Genomic DNA, 20183 nt, shown 5'->3' on the forward strand with positions numbered 1-20183 from the left:
TTATTTTCTTCTTAATGGAGTTCCACAGATTCATATCTTTCTTCTTTTCTTTTTTTTTTTTTTTTTTTTTTCGTCTGGCTGGATTGATTCAAAAGATTAAATATCAAGTTCAGAAATTCTTCTGCTTGGTCTAGCATGTTGTAGAAGTTTTCAGTTGGACTTTTATTTCATTAATATTTTAGCTCCATTATTTCTGATTAGTTCTTTTTTATGATTTCTGTATCTTTGGTGAATTTCTCAGTCATATTTTGAATTTTCTTTTTAGTTTTAAAACACTTTCAGATTTTTTTTCTTTTATTGAGTTTATTGGTACATTTTAGGTATTCAGTACAGTTACATTCATTATTAGGATCTTGTACCTTTACATGACAGGTGGTCTTGGTTCTCAGTTTTTCCCCTTGTCCCTGCCCTCCCTTCACCCCCTCCTCCCCTCCCCATTTACAAACACTTTATTTCCATTTTTTCATTTTCTCATATTTTTCCCTTATTCCCTTTCCCCTACCCTTCCTAATTTCCCTACACTTTTAGCCCTTTTCTTCCCATTTCACAATGTCAGTTATCTCATTAGGATCTTATGTACTATTACAGTTTATTCATACCAGAGAAACTATTTGGTATTTATACATGTGTGACTTATTTATTTCACTTAGGGGTATATCCTCAATATGTATCCATTTTCCTATGAATGACTCTAATTTCTCATTCTTTATGGCTGAGTAGTATTCCATTTTATAGAAAAACCACATCTTCTTTATCCAATCTCCAACTGATGGGCAAATGGGCTGTTTCCAAGTTTTAGCTATTACAAACTATGCTGCTATAAACATGGGTGCACATACATCACCATGATATAATTCTTTTAGTTCTTTTGGAAAGATATCCAGCAGAGGGATGGCTGGGTCAAATGGAACCTCTAGTCCTAGCTCTTTGAGGTATCTCCATATTGATTTCCATAGTGGTTGCACTAGTCTGTGCTCCCACCAACAATGGGGAAGGGTTCTTTTCTCCCCACAACCCCATCAGCATTTGTTATTGGTTTATTTCTTGATAGCAGCCATTCTTTGTGGGGTGAGGTAGAATCTCAGTGTTGTTTTCATCTGCATCTCTCAAATGACCAGTGATGTGGAATTGAAAATTTAATTAAAAATCTACCAACAAAGGAAATCCCAGGTCTTAATGGATTCACTGCTGAATTTTACAAGACATTTAGAGAAGAACTACTGCCATTACTCTTCAAACTTTTCAATGAAATTGAAAGGGAAGAAATACTTCCAAATTCATTCCTGGAAGCAAGTATCACTTTGATTCCCAAACCAGGGAAAGACTCAACTAAGAAAGAGAACTACAGGCCAATCTCCTTAATGAATATAGATGCAAAAATCCTTAATAAGATTCTAGCAAACAGAATACAGAGGATCATCAAGAAGATCATACATCCTGATGAAGACAGATTTATTACAGGGATGCAAGGATGGTTCAACATACATAAGTCAATAAATGTAATACACTATATTAACAGAGTCAAGGACAAAAACCATATGATCCTCTCGATAGATGCAGAAAAAGCATTTGACAAAATTCAATACCCATTCATGATAAAAACCCTGCAAAAAATTGGAATAAATGGTCTATATCTCAACTTAATAAAGGCTATCTATGAAAAGCCAACAGCCAACATCTTATTAAATGGCCAAAAACTGAAAACCTTCACGTTAAAATGAGGAACAAGACAAGCATGCCCACTATCACCACTCCTCTTCGATATAGTTCTGGAAACATTTTTATTTCTTTATATTATCTATCTTTGTTTTCTTGCATCTCATTCAGAAACATTATTTTGAATTCCTTTTAGATATATATTAGTGAGCTTTCTCATCACTGGGACAAATAGCCTACACCTGCAACTTTAAGAAAGAGAGGTTTATTTTGGCTCATGATTTCAGAAGTTTCAGTCCATGGTTGGCTCCAAGGTAGAAGCATCATGGCAGAAGGGTGTGGGAGAGGATAGTTGGCTGTTGTTGGCAGCCAACAAGCGGGTCACAGGAAAAGATCTTCAGAGAGAAAGGGGGCAGGGACCAAATATAGTCCCCAAGGTCACAGCTTCATAACCCAGACACAGCCATAGTTGTATTTTACTAATCTCCTAAGCAGCTTTCATGCAAATCACATTGAAAAATCAAGCTTAATTGTCACAAAGTATTTTATATATTTCCTTCAAAATTGGGCTCTTTTCTGGAGAATTCTTGTGATCTTTTGAAGATTTTTTGTTTCTTGTATCCCTGGCTGTGCATCTGTGAAATAGTTGCCTCTTCAAATTTAATGGAATATCTTTTATAGGAAAAGATTTTTTTTTCATTTGACAGCATGTATGGCATCATTTGGGTGGGTTCTTTGGATTTGGTTATAGGTTAGCTCAAAAGTGTAACATCTGTGTGATTTCTTCAATTTTGATTGATGTCATCAGCTTCTATTGGTGCCTCAATTATCTAGATTTCAAATTTTTGAAAGTAGTTATACAGCTTTGCAGTGGATACTGACTTTCCAAGGTTGTATCTCAAACCTCAGAGTCAAGCTCTGATGGCACTGAGGCTTGTGATGACAGCTACCACAGTCCTAGTGGTGTGAACATGGAGAAGTCTGTCACCATTTCCCAGAGACAAGCACAGGTGACACCAGGGGTGTCAGCACACAATCCTCAAGGCACAGGATGTCTTAGTTACATTTCTCATTGCTGAGACAAAATACCTTAAACTCAAAATTAAAAGAGAAAAGTTTAGTTGGCTCACAGTTCATAGAGGTTTTAGTCCATAGTTGGCTGTCTCCAAGGTAGGGTGGCATGGCAGAGGAGCATCTCAAGTGAGAAATAGTCCATGACAAAGTAGGGCAGGCAGAAAGTAGCAAGCAGCAAGTCCAGTAAACCTTAGCAGCTTCTTTCTGCCCCTTTTATATTCTATTTAAACTCATGGGCTTAGGTAAGGTATCAAACTGATCACCGGACTGATTTAGTGATCACACACTCTAGATCCAGCCACTTCTGAAAAAGCCCCACTTATGACCACATTAGGCTTTTGGGCAACATCTACACAAACTGAAACACAGAATGTGAACAATACCTTCACCAGTACTCTCAAGATTAATGCAGGTGATGATTGGGCCTGTGCACCGGCAGCTACAGTTCTAGATGGGATGGGATGGAGCATTCCCTATATTTTATGAAATGAGCATATGTAGAGGGTCTGTGGTATAGGTAACCATGAACTCAAGGTATAGAAAATGAAGGGCATCGTCCCTTGATCCCAAGTAGTGATATAAATGGCTTTAACACTCATATATTATAGCACTTTCTGGGAGCTACAAGTGAGAAACTTCTTTAGGTCCAAAGGGACATGTGAAGGTGATGCTGGGGCTGTGAGCACCAGCATATATGGTCCCAAGACTATAAGTTATGGAGACCTTTCCTAGACACCCTAAAGTATGTGAAAGTGATGTTTTGGCTTGTGGTGTTAAGTCCTGGTTGTACTCTAGGTTATCCTCCTAGAGACCTTCCCTAGGTCTCACAAGTCAAATGCAGGTGGCACCAGGCCTTATAATTTAGGTTTGTGTGGATTGGGATCTTTAGGTTATGGATGAGAATACCCCTAGATCACACAAGGAAAATGCTGAGGGCAACAGGCTACTGGCAATTGTAACCTCAGTCCTGGAGCTACGGGATATGAATGTAAATTTTCTCTGGATCCCAGAGACAAAAATGGTTGATGCCAGGCCTCGTGCACTAATGACTGCAGTTTCAAGGCTGTGGGCTGGGGTGAGGACCTTCTCTAGTTTATATGAGGCTACTGCAAGTGGTGCAGACTTGGGGTACTGCTACTTGCATTTCTGGAGTTACAAAATATGGAAGGAAAGTTCCACAGAACTTACAGGACAAGTTTGGGCTTTTTGCCCCAAAACTGGGGGCTGGGTGGAGACTTTTGCTGGTTTTCATGGGGTACATGTCATGGTTTGAGCAATGGCAGGCACAATCCTGAAGCTGTGAGACACAGCCAGGACCCTCTCCAACTCTTCAAAGACAGACATGAGTAATGTAAAGACCTTTTACTCCAGCAACTGCAGATGTTACCAGTTAGTTGGTCTTAGTCTTGCCTGATATCCAGGCTTTTTGTATCCCAAAGAGTTAAACAGACACACAGAAGAAGTAAGAAAAGCAGAGATTTATTAAAGGGAACGTATACCCCACAGAGTGGGAATAGGCCAATGAGAAAGCTCAAGAGTGAGATAGACTAAGAGTGGTCCCATCTGTTTTAGATTTGAGGTTATAGTATAAATGGAAGAGTTTCAAGTAGGTAGTACCCAAAGACACCAACTACAGTAAGTTCCGGGATTGGCTTCTCTTGTTTTTCTAGAACTGGGGGAAAGATCAGGGGAGGTAACTAATTTGGCTTCTTTCCTGTCACCTGTCAGTCCCTCACCTTGGAAGGAGAAGTTTTTGAATTTTAATGGGCATGGTTGGAACCAGCATGGTAGTCAAAGCCCACTAGGGAGGTCAAAATCACAATGCTAATGATAATGACCTTCGTTTAAGCTAAAGCAGTTAGAGTATGTGCTTCTTAGGCTTGTGTTACAGGTAAACCAGGTATGACAAGGGCAAGAGTGTATATTTTAGGCTTGTGTCAGGATGTTAAGGAAATATGGTGAGGATAGGATTATATTTCTCAGGCTTATAGTGGGAAATATGGTGAAAGCAGGATGTTCTGGTGGTCTTCCAGAGCCAGAGGTATTCTTTCTATTATGAGCCTAAGGCTAGGATGCTTCCCACACTATCACTAAGTTGATGAGATAGGAAGGCAACCTTTTCTACTTTCTGTGTGGCAAGTACAAGTGAGCCTGGAGCCTTGGGCTGTGTCTCTGGAAGCTGTGGGTCCTGAAGATACAGGATGCTGAGGGGGAGGCCCTCTGCCCTGTGAGGTACCTGCATGCTTCTATGGCATGCTTCTGTCAGTTCAAGGGGCCAGCTGCCAGACTTTAAGGCAAGAAGATACCTAGTAGTAGTTGTCTCAGTAGCTTGGGTCTGGGGTTTGGGAGAAACCCAATGTTAGTTTGTCTTTTGAAACAGAGTAGCTGCTCTGAGACTAGCCAGACTTAAAGCTGTAATAACTGTGGGGATTTCCCTACAGTTAGCATTGTGGTTCTGTTGCTGATGTGTGTGGGGGTGGGGTGTTGAGACTTTCCCACTTACCTTTCCCCACCATTATGGAATCTCTTCTCCTCCCCAGCTCACCCAGCCAGGAATTAGTGTTGAAGTTGCAGTTGACATTGTTCTTTTATCTAGGTTGCCTTTCTAATTCTCCATGCTGTTTTAAAATTCCTCTCACTTCCTTGCTGATTTCCAGAGTTTTTGCTTAGTCACTCTTCTCAAAATATAATCTTTCATTTGTGTCTCTGGTTCTTCTCTATAGTAGAAGTTGTGTGTAGGTCACCTCTGTTCAGCCACCTTGGATCTCCCGTCAGAGCTGTCAGTGAGTAGCTCCCAACTGGAAGACTCAGTTTCCCTAATGATTCTAGTGTTATCTATGCAGATCATATATGTAGATTATTAAATTTCTGTTAAATCACTCTCCATTTTGAGTCCTAATAGCAAGACTGGGAGGGTTGAGTTTGTCTCTTTCTTTAAATTAAGACAACCATAGAGAACTACAAATAGTCCAGCTTCAGCGTTCCTTGTGTTATTGGCTTGTTGTAGAATTCTTCATTTTTAGCTTCTAATGAAAAGAATTTCTTAGAATTTTGCTTTATGTGCCTTTCCTAATTGTATATAAGGATCCATACCCACTCAGTTTAAATATTCCTACCAACAATTCTATCTCCACTTCCTAATGAGTCCTGTTTCCCTACATGCTCACTCAAATTATTAGCATAGTATTATAAATCTGTCTGCTGTAAGCTTTTTCAGAAAATATTTCATATTTGAAATAAAGCATGTTAAAAGTAACGACAGTCAAATACAGTGAAAGAGTTTAATCAAAACATGGACAAGAAGCTAAGGTAATTTGTACCAAATTGCAAATTGTACCAGGTTACTTGGTTTGCTAGGAACAGAAGTTAGGCACCAGGTTTTAGAATTACTTTTCTACTGTTGGGCAAATAGATCAATTATTTATGAGATTTGATCATCAGTTATAATGATCAAATAATGGAAACAATGACCTCTTTCATAAAGTTTTTAAAATCTGGTAGCTTTTTATTGAAATTCACAGAATCTATAGAAACACACAAATGGCTTTTGTTTCTTAACTTTACAGGAAATCAATGTGTTGACAGTTGCATTGGTCAACCAAGACCGAGAGAACAATATTGAAAAAAGAAGCCAAGGCTTAAAATCAGAGAAAGAAGCTCTGCTAATAGGTAAGGAAATTGTTTTCTTCATCTATTCTCTTAAATAATTCTTAGGTAATTAGCTAAATTTCAATATTTTAGTAATTCACCTCCAACATTTAATAATTTAAACAGCTTTGACTTCTAGTTGGAAATAAGATTGATTTTGTCAAGATTATATTATGCATACTACAAATTAGTGGCATACAAGCTAGTTGAGTTTTTCCTTTCTGCAACCATGTACATATATTAATTTCTTTTTAGGCATAAAACTGAGTTCAAGAAAACAGGTTTTCATGTCACAAATCCAAATTTTAAAACTGGACATGGCCCTTCTGACTGGAGGCAAGGTTAGTTCTAGTCAAAAAGTTCAAAACCAAGCCAGACTCTTGTGCAGCTTTGAACTCAGAAATTAACCTTGAAGCCTCTTAGCAGAGGTCACATGGTCAGACTAACCCCAAGACCAAATCTATAATGCTGCTGAAATAGGTGCATCCAGACTACAATGCTAGGCTAATCCTGGATAGTCTAATCCAGACTTTCCCATCTGAGTGCAGATCAACTTATCCAAGATGGGCAAATTAGCTGGCCACTAAGAAAGAGGAAGGGAGGAGGAAAGAAGGTTCTGTTCACCTAAAACATTCAGTTGCCCCACAAAATACATCTAGATTGGATTTTTCTTTGGCTGAACCAGAGAAAAAGCTCTAACCATTCTCTTTTGAGAATCTTCATCAGGAGATCCAGAAGTAACCCTTACTTTCTCAGGGAAGAATACCTGTTGGGGGTGTGTTGGCAGTATGGCTGGGTACCTACCTTAGCAGCAGGTTGGTCCCTGAAGCCCTGAACCTCTGAAGAAAAAGGCATTACCCTAGCTGTAGTGCAGTCTTGGTTAAAGTTATGCCGTGGCACTGACCTCAGCGTGGGGTTCCAAGTTCATACTGGCGTTTTCATGGCACAGTTAACAGAAAAGAATGAGGCTACCATACACATGAGAAATTGTTTTTGTGTACTTTGTTATCTGGCAAAAGTAGGGCCTGGTTGCATTTTCTAATATTGTATGTGCTTTCACCTCAAGCTGACAGGTACACCAGGGCCTGCAGAAGCTGGCACAAGAGGAATTAAATTCAAAAGATAGTCCAGACTTCATCCATCATATATAGATTTTTCAACTACAGGGTTATTGAATATGACATCAACTTAGAGATACTCCAAGGAAAACCAATTATTTTTTTCTCTCTGATGATATACAGCTGTAATAACATGCCATGCGCAAGTCTCAGAAGACATGCTGATGTGCTATCAGTTCCAGGAACTCAAAATGAACCCATATGTAGTTGGTAACTGGATTTTTCTCCTATTGGAAAATGTGTCCAATTCTGACACTGTATCTCTTTCACTCACTGTGAAAAAGATGTAACTTCCCTCATAATACTTTTAGGGTATGAACAAAGCCCATAATGATCTACAGAAAACTTTCTCTCCTTAAGTGTGAGTAATTCTGATCATATAAGTGTAAAAAAAAATAGTGGAAATAGTTCTCTTTTTTCTTACTGCTGTTAGACACTGCTTCCCCTTTTATGTTTTAGAGAACAGCTCATTTACAAAGTCTTCTACATAGTTACTAGAAGAAATATACATACATACAGATATTTACACATGCATTTTTAACCAGCTGCCTCAAAAATTTAAAAAGCATGTGCATTACACATTGTACATTAATAGGAGTCGATAGGTTATATTTATATGTTTGTTTGTATTTTTTGAGGTATTAGGAGGGTATTTGCAATGGCCTATATTCCTTGCTCTTAAGTGACCATGATTTGGAGATTTGCAGATCTAGATTCTGAGACTTTTGAAAGTTCAATCCTTCTGCAAAACTCTCTTCTTGACAATTAATGGAGCTGAGTTATTGTGTTCCAATTCAACTAAAGAAGATAGACTCAGGAAATATTTCATTGTGATTTTAGGATTATTTACTTTGTAGTTCTTGTGAAAATAAGTTAACATATAATTGGACTTTAAGAAATCAGATTTAAGTGGAGGGGCATTGCTGGGTAGCTATTTAATGTCTCATTGCTCATTAGTAACCACATGTTAAGTCAGCTTGATGCTGCCCAGTGTCAGTGCCAGAACTCCTAGTCCACTGATGGTGAAACTTTTAGAGCTTTCAATGATACAAACAGCCTGCTGTGGCACAGGTGCCGTAAGTTTACCACCACTGTCGTAGTCCATTTCACATATGGCCCATATATTACATGTAGCACACACTGGAGTTGTTTGGGATAGAATGAGTCAGTTCCTAGAAAGAGTCAGGGCCTTTTATTTGAGACCAAACCTCTGGAGCTATATTTGGCTGGAAACCATTTAATATTTACAAAGGAGAAGAGATCAAAATTTGTATTGATAAGCGAATGGCTCTAAGGAGATATTGATGTTATAACTTGACTATGTATTACTCTATCTTTTCCTATGAATATTAACTCAGTAGATTCCAAATTCCAGCACCTCTCATTGGCATCCTGTCAGTGTTAGTCATCACTGCCAATCCCATCCATATATAGTACAATAGCAACTTTCCTAGCAACTTTAACTGTTTACAAAGTAGTTTTTCTTCAAAACCTCCTTAGTCCCCTGAATATTGCCTTCAAATTCTTAATGATCAGGCAAACTTTTGCACACACCATCTTGAGTCCTGTGTAGCTCAAAACATCCACCGTGAGACACAAGGTGCCACTATACTTCAGGCCCTGCTCAAGACACTATTCCCAATATTGTCAGCATCTCACATGTATGCACAGTCTATGTCAGTACTGGAATGTTCCCCTAGTTCCTAGGCATCCAGGAGTAGATAAATTGAATGTGGCAAAATAACATTTACAGAAAGTTGAGCTGGAATTTTCAGTAAATAGAGTTTAAGGCTATATTTAGGCTGTACCTGAGTAAAGTAATCTGAAGTAATCTGTTCTTCCCTAAAAGCTACTGACCATATAGAATGGGTCACTGACCTAAATCTTGCTTCTAAGGCATAAATGTCCCTATCAATAAATCAGTAAACATTTGTCGAGGGTTTACTCTAAGAATCATCAGCCTGTGCTGTGCAAAAAATCAGTTGGGAACCCTATTGAAAAGACAGAATTTTGGGCCCCTCATACAGATTCTGTTCATTGTTTGCCAGTCCTAAAGCATGAATAGGGTTGCACCGGATGGATAAGAAAGTTGTCAAGGGCATTTCAAATGCAAACAATTTAGAGAAGCCCAAGATAGTTGGAGGAGCTTACTTAAGACAAACAGATGGACAAATATTTTTGAAAACAAAACAGACAGTAACCAACATAAATGATCAGGTTTTGTACTCATCAAGTAAACAGAACAAACTATCTTTGTAAATTAAAGATGTCTAGAATACCAAGGCACTAAAGTAGCAGTCCAAAACCCAAGTGTCTGCTAGCCTTCTATTACCCACTCTCAGGCTTGCCTCTCTCCATTTACCACAAGCTCCTTGTCATTATTTAGCTGCCAACCCACTGCCCCTCCTGGCCCAGTGGGAGATCCAGATCTCACAGGGCTTCCACCCTGACAGCTCTCCAGTTCAGCGTTCACACAGCATATGTGCTCTAACAAGAAGCAAGACTCCTTCGGGCTTTTTTGTGGTCAGGCCTCTGCTGCCCCTTGCCCAAGCAAGATATGATGGTGTACAGAGACACAGATGTTCCTCTTCAGAGCTGAGGTCCCTGGGGCACCCATGTATCCTGGAAAGCTAATAGTCTTTTGAAGTTTTCTTGAGACCTATCAACTAGTGTGGATATAGAGAAAGTTACTCTCAGCCAGAACTTTACACTTTACACAAAGAATTTGGAATGAAAACTCCAAGCAACCTGGGGAAAATGAATATATTCTGTTAGAATTCCTTTTCTCGTTCCATTCAACACATAACGCACCAACCAATCTCAAAGTACAAATTGATATTTTGATCTGATCAGGTAGCCAATCTAATTTTTTTTTAAATGGGAATTCACAGGAGACAATAATGAGAGTGGAATGGATTTGCCCTTGAAGAAACCACAATTCCTGATGATCTCTAAACAGTCCTGGGTGGAGTAGTACAGAAGGGAATCCTATGTATTTGTGGAATGAGTCATCTGACCCACTGGGTACCCTAGAACAAACTACTCATCTACCATTGGCTAAGTTCTCATATTGTACAATTAGGAGGATTGATTAGATGGTCTTTTTCAACTCAGTCCTCAGTGACCTGTGAGGACTACTTCAGAGCTACACCCCCTTTAGACAGTGACCTTGTATGAAAGTAGAGGATCACATACATCAATATATAGAAATGACCTCCATTATCTTATACCTTGATAAGAGTTTCGGATGTAGCTAAGTGGTAGAGTGCTTTACCAAGCATGTAAAAGCTCAATACTCAACATGCCCCTCCAAAAATTTCAATAAATAAAAGAGAAGGAAAACCTATCTTGACTCTTTAACCTCTTTCATCCAGTAGCACATTCCCTTGCTCCTCATCAAAGTGTAACGTCTCCAAAGCATGATCTATACTCTCGGTTTCCATTTCTACCCCTCTCTTCAACCTCCACCTGTCCAGCTTATACCCTCACACTGACATTGTTCTCGTTCACGTGAACAGAGAACATCATTTTGCCGGTTTCTGGGCTCCCTTCATCTATCAGATGCACTTTGCATGATTGAATTCATATGTGAATCTTCTGGAAATGCTTTCTTCTCTGGCTGTCATGACAACATTCTTCCTTGTGGATCATTCCCTCTCACATTCCTTTGCTGAGTTTTTTCTCAGCTTAACCCTTGAATTTTGGGCTTCCCTGGGGTTTACCCTTGAGCCCTCTTTTGGTTTCTCACTACACTTGGAATTTCATACAGACCCTTGACCCTGGCACATAAAGCTCTCCATAGTCCATCCCCTAACTGGTTCTAAATGCACACTGTACTATTTTCAAGTCAGGTGTGTGGCTGCCCACTCATTTCTGCATGAGGGCCTTTGCACTATCTGTAGCTTGTACCTAATCTTTCTCCAGGCTTTCTGTGACTGGTTTCTTCTCACCTCACATTTGGGAAATTTTGCTTTCTTAGAGAGGCCTTCACTTGACCTCCCAGTAGTAAATGGAGCTCCGCCAAGCTCAAGGTCACTATCACTTCTATCCTATTAGCTGTTTTATTTTCTACATTATGCTTACTACTCTTCAAAAATTTTATTTTTAAATATTTGTGTTTATCATCTACATTCATCTACCATAAAAATTCTACAAGAGTAGGCATGTTGTCTGTTTTATGTGTTTTCCTCTGGAACCTTGACACCACGTTGCTGCTAAGTGTTGAATACAGTGTTTAAATGAAATGAAGAAAAAGAAAACAACAAAAACTAAAATTATTTTGTTAATTTAAATGCAGTTCCATTGGTCTGAAGTAAGCTTCAAAAATGAGAATAAATTAAGTGGTTTTGACGGAATGCTTGTGTGCAGGCAGCCTGTTTTAGTGGGCCTTCCTAATGAGATTTGCTACCAGTTGTACAGAGCTGTTTATGCTTTTCTGCTGTTAAGGCTCTGAGACATGTAAAAGGGCCCACTGGTACTGACAACTTCCTCTGCTTCTTTGACTGTTTTCATAAACTAGCTATTTACAGTTATATTTTCTACTATTGGAAGGCCCATTTTAAGTACGGAGACCTATGGAAATGGCTAGCAGCAGTTGTTGAGTCTGTCGCTTTGCAGATTCACCAGTTCAATATCAGCTAAGTATTCCAGTCTCAATTCCTAGTATTCTTCTTACCAAACTTGAGGTCACTCCCAGATAATAATCTACACTTGGGGTTTTGCCACACTTTTTATTGACTTTTGCATTACAGCTTTCCTTTTACTATTCCCAGGAAACATCATAGTTCCCTTAAAAGAGCTACAGAGGGAATTCAGCTATTTATTTAGGAAGTTCCCCTGAAATGAATGTGATTTTAAAAAAAGGCATAGAAACTACATTTTTCCTTTGACAGTTAAAACTGTCAAAACTGACATATTAAAACTGACCATCATTACCTTTCATCATCACCTTAATTTCATAGAGGGGTACTTGAGGGAGAAAATTACAAAGGAAGAAGAGAGACAGAGAAAAGGATAAGGGAAACAAGGATGCCAAAATAAAATGGTAGTTCTTTGCGTCTCAGAAGAACAGACCAATATGTTTAGCTTTTGAAGATTTTAGCTTTATGAAGAAATTATTTCTATCTTCTTCATTTACTATAAACATATAAAAGCAGATTTCAAAAGACAGGTCTTAGAGAGTACTTTCCTAGACCTTTTTTTGGGTACAGGGATCAAACTCGGGTCCTTGTGCTTGTGAGGCAGGTAGTAGAACCACCGAGCTAAATCCTCTGCCCTGACCTTTTAGTTCTCTATCTTCAAACTAAGGATATACTTGGAACTTTTCTTTTAAAACTGACCTTCATCCTGTAATATCCCAAGCAGCTTGCACAAGACCTTGTCCCAGATCAATCCAAGGTCCCATGCAAATAGAGCATGGCCTAATACAAGCATGATGTTCTTGCCTGGCACTTGCTGTGACTGTGCCTCATTCTATTGAGGATCTTCTCTTGGACCTTTAGCTCCCCAGCCTCAAGATTTACAATAAATAGAACATGAGACTTAATACATTTTAAAACCTGCTTAAATATCCATCTGAGCACAACCTCCTAACAAACATCAGTGTAGGGCTGGGGATTTAGTCAGTGGCTCTGCTGCCTGCCTCACAAGTACAAGGTCCTGAGTTCGATCCCCAGTACCAAAAAACAAACAGCAGTGCAGTTTGTGGAGCTGACTTCCTCATTATTTTGATTTTCAATACAGAAGCAGGAGAGATAGAAGAGTAATGCTTTGTACTTCAGCCCATACACCAACATCCAACTGTTTGTATGTCAGTACAATGTTGACAGTTGATTCTCACCAGGGAAAAGTCTGATTTATCATCAGACACCAGCCAACACATCCATGTCTTGACCTTTTTAAATGACCTTGTAAATTATAGTAGAGAAGGGCAGAGTGTGCTGGCTCCCTTTCAACAACAACAACCCGAGGAAACAGCACATGTTGCAGGAAGAATGTGTGCTTCCTCCAGTAAAAGCTAGGGGAATATGAATTCCATACTTCTCGTAACCAGCAACTGTAATAGTCAGGAAAATTTAAGACAGTGTGATTTCTGACATAGCCGTATGAGCCATTTTCATACTGCAGAGTCCACTGAGAGAAAGAAAAAAGATAATTTTATCCTTTCAATAACTATAATTTTATATTGGTAAATCAAGCATAAAATTGGTAGTTGAACTGCCTCCAAGAGTTTTTGTTTAGAAATACCTTTATTCGCCTATGTATTATTTCAGAGTGTAGCTTTGCTAACTACTGTCATTCTAGGAGACAAAGTGTTCAGTTTGCCATATTACTACTACTGTCTGCAGAATGTGCTATTACTGGATGCTTGTTGAGTGCTGTTAGAAATGGCAAGACATTAACTCAGCCTGACCAAAGTCATTGAGGTCAGATGGCTTTATGTATGTAATTGAGACTTTTGCTGGCCTCTAAATTTTTCCCAATGTTTGTCTTTTTAATGCAGGCATCATATCCACATTCCTCCACGTTCATCCTTTTGGAGCCAATATAGAATATCTCTGGTCATACATGCAGCAGCTGGACTCCAAGGTAAATTATGTTTCTTGATCAAACTTTCATTTATGAAATTTAGCATGTTGATTGCTGGCTGTGTGTGGACTCTGTGAGCTGCATCAGCCTGAAACAGTACGCAGAGGTTTATCAGCACTTCTTTTTTATAGGGACCTTGGGTTTGGGCAGGATAGTTGTCTCCTTGTTTGCCTTTGTCTCTCTAGAAGGAAAAGGAGTTATCTAAAATGACAGTGACTGTCCACAGGTGCCAAATTACTTTGAAAAGCTTATGAGAGATTTAAGATTACAGGTTGGCCTGAAAATTCCCAAAACAGGAGAAATCAGGTGAGGATAACTAAGTAGGCATAACCCTTAGGCCATATTCTCACAGGATTCCATGTTAGGGACTTCACACAACTGAGGAAAAATCATCTCAAATAATATAAACATCCATTATGGCTCTCAAGGAAATCAATGTATCAGTGGCTGTTTTTCTGTATTATTATCAAAGTGGAAAAAACAACTGCAAAGTTATTCTTACCTATGTCCCTTAAGGTTCACATCCAGAATTAGAAATCACCCCCCTCTCTGAAATTCAGCTTATATCTGCACACTAGTCATATTCTTAGGCCATTGCAGTATTTGTGTGCCAAAAGAGAAGGGACCGCCTAAGAGCTCATTGAATTTGAATTTGAGCTATTGAATTTGAATAAACAGTGAGACGGACCACTGTTGAAATAAAGTGATGGCCCTATCCAGGGCTGCCTGGACAATCCAGGAAGGGGATGAACACAGCACTGAGTCACTGAGGAGTCTGTGAAACTTCCTGCTGGAGGGAAAGTGGAAAGAACAGGTACTGTTTCCCAGGGCAAGAGCCAAGTGCATGGAAGGTATACCATCAGATGCATAGGCTGTAGTTGTATAACCCTACCTAGACATGCATAAGTCTTTCTAAATTTTAGCATGGACTCAATTAGTACCCTGTATTATTTGACTCAAACAACCTTCCCAGAGTGCTTGGCTTAGTACTTCCCTTTGAGATAAATCATCTGGAATTAGAAGTATTTTTCAGTCATAGAGACTTTTTATGATAGGCCAAAACAGGATGTGAAAGGAGTTAGATTATGAATTTTTTAATCCTCATTAGCATATGTTAATTGCACATATTAATGGGATTTAGGGTATATCTATTCATGCGTATAGTGTGTACTAATCATAGTCAGTCTCCCTCTTTTCACCCTTCTCCTCTCCTTAATTCTTCATAAGCACTATTCTACTTTCATGTCAGTGTTATATTTGAAATTGAACATGCGGTACTATCTTTCTTTAGCTTATTTCCTTTAACATAATGTCCTCCAGTTCCATCTATTTTGCTGCACATGACAAACTTTTATTGTTCTTTATGGCTGAATAATACTCCATTTTTATTTTCTTTATTCCTTCATCTGTTGATGGCCACTTAGGCTGACTCCATACCTGAGCTGTTGTGAATAGTGCCATAATAAACAGGAGTCCACAAGTATCTCTTTAGTATACTGACTTCATTTCCTTTGCATATATGCCTAGGAGTAGGATAGCTGGATCATACTGTAGTTCTATTTTTGTTTTTTTAGGAACCTCCTCTTTCCCATAGTGTATATACTAATTTACACTTCCATCAACAGTGTATGAGAGTTTTTCTCCACATCATTGTTAGCATTTGTTTTTGTTTTCGTTTTTATTAGTAATAGCCATTCTAACTAGGGTGAGATGGTATCTCATTGTAGTTTTGATTTGCATTTCCCTAGTGACAAATGATACTGAACATTTTTCATATAATTCTTCACCATTTGTAATTCTTTTAGAAATAGCTTTAAAATAATTTGCTCATTTTAAATTGGATTTCTTGATTTTTAATAAGTTTTTGTGTTCTTTATATATTCTCAGTATTAACCCTTCATCAGATGAATAATTATCAGTGGTCTCTTCATTCTATTGTCTGCTATGAAGAAGCTTTTTGGTTGTTGTAATCCTACTTCTCCATTTTTGCTTTTGTTTCCTATGCTTTTGGGGTCTTATCCAAAAAAAATCATGGCCTACACCAATGTTTTTAAAGGGTTTCTCCTATATCTCCTTGTAGTAGTTTCAGAACTTTGAATTTTGTATTTAGGTCTGATCCATTTTGAGTTGATTTTTTTACAGGACAAGAGATAGTACTAAAGTTTCAATCTTCTGCATTTCCAGTTTTTCTAGCACCATTTGAGACTGTCCTTTCTCCATTGTACATATGTTTTGGTGCCTTTCTTAAGAGTCAGTTGGCTGATTCTTACATGGATTTATTTCTAAAATCTTTATTATATTTCTCTGGTCTGCAAGAATGTCTGTTTTCATGACAGTACCATGCTGTTTTGGTTACTGTGACTCTAGTGTGTCTTAAAATCAGGTAGTATAGTGCCTCTAGTTTTGTTCCTTTTGCTCAAGATTACTTTGGCCATTTTGTTAGGGTCTTTCATGGTTCCTATGAATTTAAAAAATTTTTATTTCTAGTTCTACAGAATATCATTGGTATTTTGATGGGGATTGCATTGAATCTGCAGATTACTTTGGGTAGTATAGACATGTCAGCAAAATTAGTTCTTCCAATTCATGAATTTCGCGGGGGTTGGGGGGGAGTCCAACTTTTGTGTCTTCATCTTTTTCCTTCATAATTGACTTGTAATTTTTAATGTAGAGATTTTTATCTTACTTGGTTTTTTAGGATTTTTAAAATATCTATGGTGAATGGATTTGATTGCTCAGAAAATTTATGAATGTATAAAAAAGCTACTAATTTTGGTACAATGCTTTTAGATCCTGCTACTTTTCTGAATTAATTTATCAATTTTAATGATCTTTTAGTAGAATCTCTATGTTTTTGTATGTACAGAATCATACTATCTGCAAACAGGGATAATTTGACTTCCTCTCATCCTATTTGTATGTTTTTTATTTAACTTTCTTAATTGCTCTAGCTAAAACTTCTAGTGCTATATTGAGTAAAAGCAGTGAGTAGATACCCTTGTCTTGTTCCTAATCTTAGTAGAATTGTTTTCACCTTATCCTAATATGGTATGATAGCTATTCATTGGAGCTGAAATGTTCCCCAAAAGTCCATGTGTGAAAAACTTGATCCTTAGCCTGTGGCAGTTTTGGGAGGTGGTACAGCCTTTAAGAGATGGGCCTTGTTAAAGGAAGTTTGTTGGGGTGTATCTTTGAAGGAAATATGGGATCCCAGCCCCTTTCGTTTCTCTTTGCTTTCCAAGTCCCATGAAGCAAGCAGTTTTGCTTTACATGCGTGCCCTGCCATAATGTTCTGCTTCACCAAAGGTCAAAAGTCATCAAGGCCTAGGGACCATGGACTGTTAACCTTGAGGTAAAATAAACCTGTCCCCTTTAATTTTGTTTTCTCAGGTATTTTGTCACAGCAATGAAAAGTTGACTATGATGTTGACTGTAGGTTTGTCACCTATAGTCTTTATTGTGTTGGGAATGATCCTTCTGTAACTAATTTGTTTAGGATTTTTATCATTAATGTATGTTAAAGTTTATCTGATGTTATTTATGTATCTATTTGAAATTAGCATAGATTTTTATCCTTTACTCTGGTAATGCGATTATTACAGTGGTACCTCGGTTCATGAATGCTTTTGTTTGTGAACAGTTTGGTTCTCAAACAGAGGCATTCAGCAGAATTTTGTTTTTGTTTGCAAACTCTGCATCAGGCGATGAACATGACTGTGCCCATTTTTCCCAGAATCATGAATGAAGATCGGGAGCTGAGGCACCACCATACATTACTGATTTTTCATATGTAGACCCATCATTGTATACCTGAGATGAAACCAACTTGATCATGATGTATGATATTTCTGATATGTGAATTCAGTGTATCTTGTTGGAGAGTTTTCCATCTATGTCCATTTTATTGCTGTGTCCCTGTCAGGTTTTGTAACAGAGTGATGCTGGCCTCATAGAATGAGTTTGGAAATATTTTCTCCTTTTCAATTCAATGACATTGTCTGAGAAAAATTGGCATTCTTTGTGAATTTAGCACTGAAGTCATTGAATTCTGGGCTTTTTAAAATTGGGATAGTTTATTACTGATTTAATCTTATCACTCATTATTGATCTAATCAAGTTTTTTTGTCTTTGGTGCTAGCTCCAATGCTGATGGGTTGGACATGTCCATTGTCTTCTTTTCATTTAAATGTTAATCTGTATTCTCATGGATTTTATTGAACTTTTTATAATTCTTTTGAATTCTTTATCAGGCACTTAGTCCTTTTAATTTTAGAAACTGTTGCTACAGAGTTAAGATCTTTTGGAGGTATCATATTACTTTATTTTTTCATATTTCTTGTGTTTCTACATTGAGATTTGTGCATATAATAGAATAGCTATCACTACCACGTCTGTGGAGTGGCTTCCTTAGCTGCTTTCTCCTGAAAATGTGTTTTGGGCTGTCAGCTTGTTATGCAGTTTCACCTTTGATTCTAGCTGAGCGGTGTCATGTATTCTCCCTGTGGCTTCTTTCGCTATGATTAGTGAGTTTGGGCACAGTATATACTGCGATAAATTTGGAGATACCCATTATCTCTAGGGCTTGCAAGAATGGGGGCACTAGTAAGTTAGGCAGGTATGGTGTAAACAGCAGTGGACGTGGGGTGCTTATGATGTAGCTTTCCTACAATAGGAGTGGCACCTCCTGTCAGGGTATGGATGTTTCTTTAGCTACTTTGGGCACCAGCCCTGTTGCTACTATAGGCCTCCGGAACTAGAAGCCCCAGCAATGGTGAGGAGCCAACAGCTCTTGCTCTCCATCAGTGCTTCATGGGGGAGGTGATGGCAGGAACCACAGCACCATCGTTTTGATTACATCCAGTCCTGGCAGTGCATGGTGAGACAAGCTGTAGGGGTGGTGAGTGTTAGGAAATATGTAGGTGGGGGTGGCAGTAGGAACTGTAGTGTCTCTACAGGAGTGTCCACCTGTTTGTGTGTACCAGTGGATGGGGCAATGGCCATCCCCCTGACTCCTTCAGCTGTCATGTAGGAACAGGATACAACCAGAGCCTGACAAAGTTCCTCTCAGGGGCCAGTTTTGCCTGTGCCTGGGATTCACAGTGGCTGAAGCCATGAAGGTTCTGAAGTCCCTCAGCACACCCGTATGGGCTGGGCAAGAGCACCCTCTCTACCCCATTAGTAAAAGGTGTTTGAAGGCAGTGGTGTGGGCAGTGCATGGGTACCTGCCTTCAGTCGTAATACCAAAGCAAATCTATACATGGCTGGCCATAACCTGGGTCTCAGAAGGCAGGCTTCCCATCTCCTGGTTCTGGAAGGCAGCATTCATCCCCTACAGTGCAGTGTATCCAGCAGGTTTGAGTCTGAGTCACTATGCTGGGCCAAGTTGGGTTTGCAAGACAACCATCTGCTGAGCCAATATAGTAGAATTCCTGAGAAGTCCTGAAGTTGGAACATGTAAGGGTTTCTGACCCTTAGAGCAGTCCAAATTCAGACAGTAGCTCACCTCTCAAGAAGGCTCATAACTACAGCCTGAGAATTCACTGGGAAATGTTATAAAATTCTTGAAAACATTTATTGTTTTCCCTGTTACCTCCCCTCAAATGGATAAGGAGGTTATAGAATATGCTCATGTTAAACTCAGGTGAGATGAAACGGATGTGCTGTATGACCCTATTTTTTTTTTAAATTTTATTGAGTTTATTGGTACATTTTAGAAATACAGTACAGTTACCTTCATTGTTGGGATCATGTACCTTTACATGGCAAGTCTTGATTCTCCTTTTTTCCCCTTACCTCTGCCCTCCCTTCACCCGCTCCTTCCCTCCCCATCTACAAACACTTTATTTTCATCTTTTCATTATCTCACATTTTTTTCTTTTCCCTTTTTGTTCTTCCCCTACGCATCACACCTTCCCTACACCTTTAGCTCCTTTCTTCAAATTTCTAAATGTCAGTAATCTTATTAGAATCTTATGCATTGTTGCAGAATATTCACACCAGGGAAATGATTTGGTATTTACACATGTGTGACTTATTTATTTCACTTAGGAGTATATCTTCAATATGTATCCATTTTCCTATGAATGAATCTATTCTCTC

The 20183-nt window shown here is 38.7% G+C and overlaps 1 protein-coding gene across 5 annotated transcripts in view; it reads left to right on the plus strand.

The window, feature by feature from the left end:
- Enox1 (ecto-NOX disulfide-thiol exchanger 1) overlaps nucleotides 1-20183 on the plus strand; it is a 436949-nt gene that overhangs the window by 392653 nt on the left and 24113 nt on the right. For all 5 annotated transcript variants that reach the window (XM_010637078.3, XM_010637077.2, XM_033759995.1 and 2 more), the window contains 2 exons: nucleotides 6297-6399; nucleotides 13999-14084. In XM_010637078.3, coding sequence (XP_010635380.1) covers nucleotides 6297-6399; nucleotides 13999-14084 — 189 coding nt within the window. The remainder of the gene's footprint in view (nucleotides 1-6296; nucleotides 6400-13998; nucleotides 14085-20183) is intronic.

The sequence above is a fragment of the Fukomys damarensis genome, unplaced genomic scaffold, assembly GCF_012274545.1.
Source record: "Fukomys damarensis isolate Sample0158 unplaced genomic scaffold, DMR_v1.0_HiC HiC_scaffold_38, whole genome shotgun sequence".
Taxonomy (NCBI): domain Eukaryota; kingdom Metazoa; phylum Chordata; class Mammalia; order Rodentia; family Bathyergidae; genus Fukomys; species Fukomys damarensis.